This window comes from Numida meleagris, chromosome 1 (assembly GCF_002078875.1).
Source record: "Numida meleagris isolate 19003 breed g44 Domestic line chromosome 1, NumMel1.0, whole genome shotgun sequence".
Taxonomy (NCBI): domain Eukaryota; kingdom Metazoa; phylum Chordata; class Aves; order Galliformes; family Numididae; genus Numida; species Numida meleagris.
The window spans coordinates 56,062,062-56,074,489 of record NC_034409.1 but is presented as its reverse complement, the minus strand read 5'-3'; the positions used below and the strand labels follow the sequence as shown (position 1 = coordinate 56,074,489).

At 35.8% G+C, this 12,428-nt stretch overlaps 1 protein-coding gene across 2 annotated transcripts in view; it reads right to left on the bottom strand.

Annotated features, from left to right (window-relative positions):
• IGF1 (insulin like growth factor 1) overlaps nt 3,249-12,428 on the bottom strand; it is a 52,381-nt gene continuing 43,201 nt past the window's right edge. For both annotated transcript variants that reach the window (XM_021387400.1, XM_021387409.1), the window contains exon 4: nt 3,249-5,467. In XM_021387400.1, the coding sequence (XP_021243075.1) occupies nt 5,408-5,467 (60 nt within the window). In that variant the 3' untranslated portion in view covers nt 3,249-5,407. The remainder of the gene's footprint in view (nt 5,468-12,428) is intronic.

Sequence of the window (12,428 nt, the reverse complement as noted above, 5' to 3'; positions counted from 1 at the left end):
GAAATTCAAATTTTACTTGAGAGGAAAAAGAATAAAAGCATAATATACATGCACGCACACATACACATACGCACATTATAACAACTTATATATACATATATAATATATATATGTATATATATGTACACACAAGTACACACACCCTTTATGTTACTAATGTAAGATTTCCTAATGTAATATAAGCATCAGGGAGGTCCTTCTTGTTTTGGTCTCTGCTAGACTGGTATCTCTTTACTGTACTATATGTAATCAAGTTTCAGATATTCTTATAACACCCTTCATGTAAAAAAAATCAAAGAAGATTTATATCAGATACTGTGCGTTTGGACAGTTTAAGTCCAGTAGAATATTACGATGCTGTGACAAGCAAAATGTATAGTGTAGGATTAGAATGAGTAAAAACTTTGTGTTAATGACTGCTTTACTTAATGTTACTTCCATGCATGAATTAGATAATTAGTAATCTCATCAAGGCAAATTCTTTATTTTTGTGGATTGTACCCAAGAGGAATAATCTCAGTCACTCAAAGGCCTCATCTCCTCCTCCTTACCCCTGCTCCCCAAATAAAAACAAAGTGAAGCAAAGCAAAACAATCCCCCAAACTAACAGACAAATAATAAAAATTATGTTGCAATGGCATTTTAATTAGATTTACTGGGAAAGGAGGAGGGAGGAATGAATGTTGTTTTTGAATATAAGAATGGCATTTGGAAGGCTTGTTTTTACTGAACAGTATCTTTAAAAGAGGGACCAGTATAGGTTGAGTCCCCAAATAAATTATTACTATTCCTTTTAAAACCAAAAATAAAACATTTTAAATATATTGATTTTACCTTCATCAGAAACTCAGTACTCTATCTAGCCTACAGGTTCCAAGAATCTCTACTTGGGCTTAATTTACCATCATTTAAAAAACAAACAAAACAATGAAATGTGTAATTTTGCACATTAGGATGCTCATAGTGACCACATAAACTTTAAAAAAAAAAAAATCACAGACTGTTAGCCATGTATTTCAACTTTTTTTCACAGTTTGAAAACAGTGAAAATTAAAAATAGCAACAGTTTCATTTAGGAATATATTGTTTCTTCATTCCTTTGAAAGATCAAGTTCTTTTTATGTCCTGGTTTTAAAAAATACTGAATCCGAAGGGGCATGCCATGAAAAGTAATCAGGTATAAGAGAAAGGAATCAGGTATAAACGAAAACTTGTGTTCAATAAGAATCTCAATTATATAATGCCACTGACTTTAAGCCAAACTCAACTCTGATTTCAGTCTAGAGTGTGTCTTAAAAATCTTTGGTATAGTACAGGGTTTTCAGTAATCTGAATAGATTTTCAGTCATACCTACTGTTCCGTGATGTTAAGTGCTTTTCTTCATATGTGTTTCAGATTAGGAGAAAAGATTCAGAACTGCAATCCAAGTCTATGAATTTTTATAGAATTTTTACTCTTTCTTTTCCAGCTCCATCCCCATTGATTTAGGATTTCTTTGCCTTTTTGGAGTGAAAAAAAGTTGAAAAGCTATGGCTAGTTGTATTTCTATTTCAATAACCATACCTATATAGTTGTCATCTTCATACATTAAAAAAATATTTATGCTTTCTTTTATATTTTAGTCAAGTACTTTCTTAAACAAAACAATAGCACCACTTTGGCATTGTTGGCCGAATCAGTAATAGGTAAAGCAAATATACATGCATTTTTCTGATCTTGTCTTATCATATACTTGCTTATTAAAATGGAGAGCCAGGAGGACACAATGCTTGACCTAGAATCTTCATCAGTCACTGTTTAGCACTGATGCTGACTCAACACCTACTTTATGGAGTAGCTGGAAATGGCTGCTAGTTATGAATGGAATTCACTTTTGTTAAGAAGGCTTTGATTTTCTTGCCTCTTTAGGTTAAATAATTCAAATAAGCCTCATACTAGTATTTTGTACAGATGTGTGTGTATATGTAAGTACACTTAGAGCAGAATATTTATTCATTTTCTATTTAAGCTCTTAATGATCCTTGTTTTTGTGGCTCAAATTTTTCTACCTTGAAAAAGATATATTAACTTCAGAGGGTTTAGATGTGAAGTCTTTTTTGAATAACTGAAAATAATGAGGCTTAATTCACTTTGTTACGTCTGCACTTTAGTGACATTCAGTATAGTAATTGGAGTTTTATGTCAATTCTAGAACATAAAAATCTGTGACTTCTGTCATATGTTTTCCATGACACGGAAGGATGGGGAGTGGGATTTTCTTTATCACTTAAGTGACTTATGAGAATAAATCATATGCAGTAGGAGCACTGTTCCTAAATATCTGGAGTGCTTTTGAAAATCTCTAATTAAGAAGTTTTTCAAGTCAGACTACTTGGTACATTTGGGAGGGAGATGTTTTGGCTTATGCTTCAGCTTCTTTAAGTAGTGGATTTATTGAGATTATTAAGCTAATGCAGTCCTTTTTCTTTCACACTGACTGGCATATCATGTGCTCACTGCCTTGTGACTGGAGAATTCTTATGCAAGTATGCATTCCTCATCTATGCATTTTTCACCTCTACAGTGGTAGATCTAGTCTCCATTTTGTGTTTTTTTTCTCTAGCAATCCCAAGTGGTACCTTTGAAGTTTGTAACTATTCATTATTAAATATATTCCTTCAAGAATTGTTGTGATTTGTTTAGACAGTTGTCAAATTATAATATTAGATATCACTGTCTATGAGAAACATTTAAATTATAATTTCTCAACTGGAGAAATATGGTGACACGAATATGACTGCATGAATCCCAAGATGAACACAAAATTTGGATTAATTTACTGGAATTAAATGATGAAATGACCTATTTTTGGAGGGGAAACTTATTAGCTCTACATCAGCAAGATATTATTTATGAACAAACTTGCCAACCACAAATTGTTTTTGTGCTCATATCTTTTCTGCCTTCTCTCTTACAACTTCAGAGCAGTGGAGATGGAAGGAGATAAGATATGCCAAATAGAAACATGTTATGTTTATAACTTCAAAATAATGTCTTATTCTTAGAATGCATTTAAGAATTCTTAGCAACCATTGAAATTAAAACCACTTCCCTCTCCAACCCTCCCACCAAAAAAAAGCCTATTAAAACCTTGACTGATAACAGATTTGCTACCTCTTTGTATGAAATTGGTGGTAATTAATTTAGGTTAGCTTCCCCATCTACTTCTCTGTACCTCCTTTTTTCAACATACCTATCACAGTCAGTGACAGCTGTGGCAGATTTTTTTATTTATTCACTGTTCTGGTTTTACAATGTGATGGTAACGTATTGTGCATATAAGCATGCTTTTCATGGAATGGAAAGGATTTAAAGAATTACACAAGAAAATATTGCACTTTTCTTGAAAGAAATATGAAACTCAAATTTCCTGAGGAGAAATAAAATGGGAACAAGCAAGCAATTTGATACACTTTTAAGACCTACCTTTTCTGTCTGGTTCACAACAAGCTATTGATAAACTGTAAAATATAGAATCTACAGAGATTTTTCTCTTTTGTGTTTTAATCAATTCAGTCCACCCCCATGTATGTAGTAGAAGGTGAGACAGGTTTGAGTCTTTGAAGAGAAATATTGCCTTCACAAATCTGATCTAACATTTTCCTGATTGCTCCCTTCACGCAGTATTCCTGATGCCCTCTTTGGGGCTGACCAAGGGATACCCTTTTCTTTGTCTGAGCTTGCTGCATGCAGGGTGGTAAGGTGAAATAAGTCATATGGAACCATGCTGCAGTTCTGCGTGGGATGGAACAGTGCATTCTCCCCAGCATTCTCTTTCCTTCTCTCACGTTATTTTATTGTTCACTCTAGGACACTGTTAGCTATCTATCCACCTTTATTGCATGGTTAATCTAGCATTGAATTGATTTACAAAATGGAGCAGAAGAAAGTGTTATTGAGGTTAGAATCAATGCATTACGTATCAAGGTTATATGTCAGATATTATCTGGAAATACCTTAAATGTCTCCTACACGAGTGTATGAAAAGCTGTTTTAAGTAGCAGTTTGAAGGACATTGTGGTTTATCTCGTCTTGAAGACTTTCTATTCTGTAATTTGATGATTAGCTTAGCTTTTCTGATTTACAGAGAGATGCAGTGTGCTGGTTAACAGCCAATTCAGTCACATCAGATTTTGGGAAGAATTAAAATAGCAGAGGACATGATTAACCCTCAGTTCTATTAGAATAGAATTCTGGTATTTCTGAAAAATTTAGGTCCTGATGTGCTACCTTTTAAAGTTATTTGAGAACTCTTTTACTAGTTGTCTTTTCTGAACCTGGTCATCTATAAATCTGTGTTTCATGTAACTAGGTGAAAACACCATCATTCAAACAGCTAAAAGAAAAAAAGTAAAATAACTGATTTTTTTTTGTGAAGATGGGAAAATTTTTATCCATATTGAAATTCATAACCCTTTTAGTCATTTAAACCAAATATTCATAAAATTATTTCCATATTTGCTTTTACCTGTTACTGTTTTGGCCAGACCCTTTCATATAACAAACTATAAAATAGCACCGTTGTACTATAAAACAGAGATTTTTACATACTGTTTGATATATGCGTATTATTGATATGCTAAATTTTACATACTGCATTATATGGAGGAAGAAAGAAGTTACCTATACTGTTGCAAACAATTACCTGGAAGAATCATTAATGGTTTGAGAACCTATGTATGCTGTAACTGCTTTTAAAAATCTTTTGTCTCACAAGTTGCAATAAGCTGCATCTTTGCAAGAGAAGGAAAAATAAAACTGACTTAAAATAAATGTATCTGTAACCCATATACTGTCAAAATGTCACAGATGGAATTAGTGGATGTTTAAAACTGTATATGTTACCTTACTGCTGCTGTTACTGGGAATGTCAGACTGTGCAAATATGAAGGGGTAGACAAACAATGTGATCAGACACTGTAGAACAAACAGCCTCTTGCTTGTATAGAAGTGCAAATAAAAAAACACCACTTAGACAAGGCTGATGAATGACTCCAGCAGCCAGTGTTCATAGGTTAATTTAGTGCAATTGGATCCATCAAAGGCCCATAAATTTGCAGGCTTTTGAGGGGCACAGGACTTTAAAAGATTTTGTGCAGGACATCTAAAAGAGGTTAACACACAGTAATACATCAACCACAGAAATTTTTAGCTCTGGGCTGGTTAAAATGTTCTGTTCTCTAAAAGACTTAATATTGGAATGTTTAGTTGCATTGTTCACTGGGAGAATGCCCATTGGTTGAGATTGCATCAAGCTTATTAAACCATAGTTTTTTTTAGTCTTCCAATGTTTAACAAATAATTTATTTACAGCAAAGTATCCTGCAGATGGCACATTCATTCTTCATTCTTGTGGATGGCATGATCTTACATTCTGTAGTTTCTGTTTCCTGTGTTCCCTCTACTTGTATTCTTCAAATGCACTTCCTGAAGATGTAAAAAAAAAAAAAAAAAAAAAAGTTATTCTAGATCGATTTTAATGTTCTGAATGACCACACATCTTAGATTAGTAGGGAAAAAGTTATCCTAAATGCTAGAATTATTAGAGCCCTTCTGCCAGATTACTGAGAACTTGAGTCTGTAAAAGTACTCTAATTTTCCTGTTCTTCTAGGTATAAACATCTTGATTGCTGTCCTTGTTGATCTGAGTAGTTGCAACGTAACTGCATTTTGCATGTTAATGGTATTTGGAGAAAGTCAACCAAACAGAAGCTGTTACTTTGGAGCATCTCGGGAGAGGGAACCTCTGTATATGAACCTAGATGCACTTAGACATACATTTAGGTACCATAAATTGTCTTTCTTTCAGAACAATGCCATTTGCAAAAGCAGGATGCGAAGGGGCCAGGGGAACTTTAAAGCTGTGTCTGTAGGCTTTGTGGAGCCTTCTGGGCTTTGGTACCCAGTGAGCAGAGATTTTCAAAATTACCAGGTAGAATTCTGCTTCAGACATGTTGCATAAGCTGCATATTAGGTGTGTAGGTAAGGTTTTTGTTGGATAAGGCTTTTAGCAGAATTTTAAAATATGTGGGTACGCTGCAGGAGCAGCAACCAAATCATTGGCATTTCCAAAATCAGAGTGATGTGAAAGGCAAATCAAGAGGGCTTTGGAATGAATAATGCCCTCAGTTCACTGTCTTTCCATACACAGGCCAGTTTCTGGAAGCACTAGAAGATGCTATATACGTTTTTTTGGTTTGATTTCCTCATTTACTACGCTGGTAAATACTAGCTGGACTCAAAACTTCCAATTCTCTACCAGACTAGAGGCAGAATTGACAAGTGACTACCCGTTTTTATAGTCCTCATCAGAAGTAAAATTCTTTGTTAACAGAAATTATGGCGGCTGTCCTAAGAAAACCCCAAAATATAAAATCTCACTGAGAAAGGTGAGGCATATGGAGATGTGCCACCGCATTGTCTTCTATTTTAGTACAAGAAAAAGAAATGTAGTCTTCTCTAAAACTTAAAAAGTAATGAAAACATCTGCTTTCCTGATGGAGAGAAGGAAAATAGAAGCTAATTTGGTGCATTACAGTAGATTTTTAAAAATGATTTCTTATATAAAGTACTATTCTATATACGACTTTTCACTTTGCTTCTGGTATCTATTAAACATAAAATCAGAAACTGATGAAAGATTACAAAACTTTAGCTCATGTACATCTTATTGATTGCCATTGGTTTTGGATTGGGTTCTGATAGATACGTGCTGAATTATGTTTTTTAGAATATATAAAAATACCAAATCCAACGAAACCAACAAGTGTCAAATTAATTATACCACTAAGTAATAACATTGAGCTAAACTTAAAATTTTCATCACTGACAAGACAAATTTGTTAACAGTAAAGTATTCATGACGAAGAAATTTCTTTGTTAGAAATCAGCCTTTACAGATGTTCTTAACCTAAAATACAATACTGAATGAGGAAGAGATTAATCATCTAGTTCTATCAATTCAGTAGAATATGGGCTTGTCTTCATAAAATTTTACTAATAGGGTTATAAAATATTTTTCTTAGAATGGATTGAATACAGAATCAAAAACTTCAACAGAATTCTGCTTTTCCAAAAATTATTACCATTATCCTATTGCTCTTTGGTTGTTTGTTTCTCTCCAGTTTTTCTAAAGCTACCTTTTCTTTCTCTAGTTTTCTCTCACTTGCACTTTAGTTTTCACCCTACGTACTCATTCTGGATTTTTTTAATGATTTTCAGTTAAATTATCATTGCAGCACTTCACATGAGTTAAGGATCATGCTTCATGCTACAAATGTTTTGTTTAATGCCATTATCAGTGATCTGGATCAGTGCATCCTCAGTAAGCTTGCAGACGTGAGCAAGTTGAGTGGGAGTGTTGATCTGCACAAGGGCAGGAGGCTCTGCAGGGGTACCTGGATGGTCCAGTTGCGTGACATTCAATGAGTCTGAATGCTGGCTGCTGCACTTGAGTTGTAACAAACCCATGCAGCAGAATGGAGCTGGGGAAGTGTGGCTGGAAATGTGTCCAGCAGAAAAGAACCTGGGAAGCTGGTTAGCAGCCAGATCAGGGGCCAGCTGTAAGTCCAAGTGGCCATGAAAGCCAGTGGTATCCTGGCCTGCATCAGAAATAGTGTGGCAAGTAGGACTTGCGAAGTGATTACCACGTTTTACATTATTGAATCTCAAATACTGTGTTCACTTCTGGGCCCCTCCCTCCAAGAAGGATTTTGAATTGCTTGAATGTACGCAGAGAAGAGCAATTAAGCTGGTGAAGGGACTAGAAAACAAGAGTTATGAGGAGTGGCTGAGGGAACTGGGACTGTTTAGTCTGGAGAAAAGGTAGCTGAAGGGAGCATTCATGGCTCTCTACAGCTACCTAAAAGGAGGTTGCAGTGAGGAGAGTGTTGGTCTCTTTTCTCAAGTGACAAGTGAGAGGGGAAATGGCCAGCAGTTGAGATAGGGGAGATTTAACTGAGATATCAAGAAGAACTTCTTCATGGAAAAATTGGTTGGGCATTGGAACAGGCTGTCTAGGGAAGTGTTGGAGTCTTGTCCCTAGAGGTGTTTAAGGGATGTGTGGACATGGCACTGAGGGACATATTTTAGAGATGGGTCTCAGTAGATCGGGTTGATGGTTGTGCTTTGTGACCTTTAAGGTCTTTTCCAACGTAGATGATTCTATGATTCTATGAACTGCTTATATTGTAACAATGCACTAAGAAGACGGGAATTCCTGGACTCATCTGCCTTGTTTTTCCCACATGGCAACAAAACAAAATAGCCTTGTTACTGCTGCCTCTAGAATCTCTTTTTTGAGGAGAGTTTACCAGTGTATAAGAAAAGAATTATACACTGCATTCTATTTGCAAAAAAGTAATATATTCCTAAAGGCTGCACACTCGTAATCTAAAAGAAAGGTAAGAACCATATTATGAAACAACAGCCATTTTGCACTTCAGTAATAAAATTCTCTCAACTAATGTTGTTGTCTGACTTCAAAATTGCTTAATCACTGAAATAAAGCAAATACCATGATGTAGCAAGGCTTCAGTTGTAGCTGTTAAGGCTTGCATGTTTATGGAGAAAGAGCTGTCATAATACACAGGCTAGCTTTGAAATTGAGGGAAGATGGCAGATGACTTTTAGAACAGTTTCTGTTCTGGAATCAGTATTTTGATCCATAAATAGATTAACATGCATGCCAGAAAGTCCTTTGAACACATATAACACATTTTTTTCCAAGTATGCAATGTTGAGACTATTGAAAACAAAATACGAATGCCTGAATCAGGATCTCAGACCTGTATTTACTCTAGTATAGAAAATCTTGCCTTATTTCTATAGACTTTGAAATTAAGTAATTAAAATTTTTGTGTGTGTGTATATGATGTTTGTTTGTCTGATATTTTAAGCTAATATTTAGATATAGATACAATAAGCATTTTAAGATGCCAGTGCAAAATGTCAACTTTGCATAAGTCACTTTGTGAAGAGAGAAGTTCAGATTTTAAAACTACCACCTTAAGCATGGATATTTGGAGACTTAAGGATAACAAACAACATCCTCAGTGACAGTAAAGGTCATTTAGCTAAGATGAAAAGTACTGGGAAGCATGCAACAGCATTCTTATGCTATTAGGATGGACTTTCAAAACTCGTATTGGCATTAAAAGACTCTTGCTTTATTGGTAATAAATGGAAAGTCTAATGTTTGTAGTAACACACATGATATCTTAGCTACCGACTCTCTAAGGTCTATTTGAAAGTTTTTTTAGTTCTGTGGGCAGTGTGGTTGGTAACAAAATAACAAGACTGGAAAGTAAGCAATGGGAGAAAATTTTCTGAAGTGAAGAGGCCAAGTCCTTCTATCTCTTACATGTAAAAGTTCCCTCACTGGCTTTGATAATGCAGTATGGATACAATGGAAATTAGGATTAATGCCATTAAGCATATTTTGGTCTGTAAACGTATCTGTGAGTTGATAAAGAGCCAATTACAACAGATAAAGCCAGTCTTAGATTAATGAGAAATAATGCAATATGCTTTCTGTTTTCTCAGTGAGATTTTCTTAAAGTAAAAACATCTTATTTTCACTGTTTCTCAGTCCCGTTTAGTATTTATTTAAATTCTGAAGTTTAGATAAAATCTGAAAGGATGTTGGCTAGCATTTGATCTTTTGAGAGAACCCACTTCCTACTACTACTAATTTGCTGTAAATACATTTGTGTATTTTCCGCGTATAAATCCTGAAGAAGAATAAGAGATAAAAATCTGAGGAAGAGTAAAATTATATCAGATTGCACACCTCTTTCGTCTTCTTGCTTAGGATGTGAGGCAATGGCACTAAATTACCTTTTTCTTTTGTTTATTTTTCTTGTTCTTTGTCTAGTGAATTTTATAATCAGCCTTATCGATGTCAAATTCATGTTATAATTCTCAAGGTATCTTGTAGGCTTAAATTGATAACAGCTTTGTGTCATGGATTTTATGGCATTGCTTCATTTAAAAAGGTTGCAGTCTTCCCTTGTGTATATACATAATTGTTTTGGAAACAGTTCAGTTTCCTTTGCTTGAACAGAGAACTGTTGTTTTTCAAAGTTTTTCTCCCTGTTCCTTGTTCCCACCTTTCTCGTTGATGTACTTGCTCATTAAGTGAGTTTCAAATCTGAAAACAAGGTCAGTACTTATTCTCATAGTGTTAGGAAAAAGAAAAATTCTTGATCTGTAATGTGCTTTTGTTTCACATCCATTCTCTTTGCTAAAAGTTCAGGGACGTCTTCCCTTTTCAAGACATCTTTTTTTTTTCATTCAGTGTAGTAATTAGAAACATAAAACTAAAGAATATTAGTAATATAAATATATATGTACATAAAATTAAATAAATTGAAGACAGGAAAGCAGTCTGTATAGTATTGGCCTTAGTGTTGCAATGGGATGTAAAGTTATTCTGTTTCTCTTGCCTAAACTGTCAAGAACAGTTGGCCCAAACATCTTTTTTTTTTTTCAGACTAAACATTAAACTGAAACTCAAGTTTAATCACCTAGCTTTCCTCAGTTAACCTAATGGAGAAAATCAATTGCATTACCTGTAGTTCTTCCTTATTTTTTGACATTTCTGTTTTTCTGGTGAACAGCTGTTATACTGAGGAATCTGAATGGTCATAGCAACAAACTTTAGAAGACATATTAATTGAATAAAGATCATATGGATAGATCCTATTTTATTTCAGTTCAACTTTGAAGGTAAACTACCTTTGTAGATTGTATTCAGGGGAAGAGAACGAGCACATAAAAAATAAACAGCTTACTAAATTTTAGACAGATACGTTGGTCTTGTATAAATTCTGCTGATTGTTACATCTACACATGATGGCTACTGAAAAAACTATTTCTATATTTTCTCATTGAACAACCCTTGTCCAGTTGTCATAAGTATTAGAAAGTTACTTTCTTCTGTGTCAACAGATAATGTTGAAATCCATACTCTGAGTTAGCCCATCTGGCTCACGAGAGATTTTGGAGTGGTTAGCCTGCAGCTATAGCATTGTGCTCTGATGCACACTTATTTCTCTGTGCAAGAAAATATGCATGTCTCGTACTTTCATTGGGTGGCCCAGTTTAAGGTAATTTTTTGCAGGCTGACTGTGAAAGAGCAATTGAAGAGGTGCTGAAAGCTGGATATTTAACTTAGAGTTAAGGTTGAGTATGTGTTCCACCGTATACAGCAACTGTGGCAATAACAAAGTTATTCTAACTGCCCTCTTACTTTTCTTTCTTCTTTTTGAATCTGTGAAGTATGCTGTGTGTATCACTTTATATGTTATTGAAGTGTTTATTGCTTAGCTTTCAATAAACTTTTATATTTGATTATGAATAAAGGTCTTAAAATAGAACCAATAACAATCCTGGAGAAAAAAAATCTTGTTTTTTAGCTACACAAAAACCAGAAAACTCTACTAATACAGTCTCTGTAATTGGATTAAAACTGGTCCTTGGTGCTAGCCTTCTATCAGCACAGACATTTTGAGGTTCCCAGGTCACATCAATCATTCAGTGCCTGCCCCTGTTTATTGAGCGAGATCACACGACATGGGCAGGACAATCAGGGAATCAGGCCCAGTCAGATGGGTTCATGAAAGGCGGGCCCTGCTTGGCCAACCTGATCTCTTTCTATGAGGAAAAGGCTGTTGATGTAGTCTACCAAGACTTCAGCAGTCTTTGATGCCATCTACCACAGTATTTACTTGGGGAAACTGGCAGCCCATGGCTTGGACAGATACACTCTTTGCTGGGTAGAGAACTGGCTGGAGGGCTGGGCCGGGCCCTGAGAGTGGCGGTGAATGGAAATAAATCTAGCTGGTGACCAGCCATGCTTGGTGTTCCCCTGGGGTTATTGGGTCCTCTCCTGTTTAATATCTTTATTGGTCTTGATGAGGGGATTGAGTGCGCCCTCAACAAGTTTGCAGATGACATCAAGTTGGGAGGAATTGTTTATCTCCCTGGGGATTGCTGGGCCAATGGGATGAAGTTCAACAAGACCAAGTGCTGAGTCCGGCGCTTTGGCCACAACAACCTCTGGAAATACTACAGGCTTGGAGCGGAGTGGCTGGAAGACTGTATCAAAGAAATGGACCTGGGGGTGCTGGTCAGTGCTCAGCTGAACATAAGCCAGCAGTGGGCCTAGATAGCCAAGAAGGCCAACGGCATTCTGGCTTGTATAAGAAATAGTGTAGCCAGCAGGAGCAGGGAGGAGATTGTTCCCCTGTTCTTAGCTCAGGTGAGGCCACCTGAGCTAGGACCTGGGCTCCTAACAACAAGATAGACATTGAGGCCCTGGAGTGTGTTCAGAGGAGGGCAAAAGATCTGTGAAGGGTCTGGAGCACAAGTCTTACGGGGAGCGGCT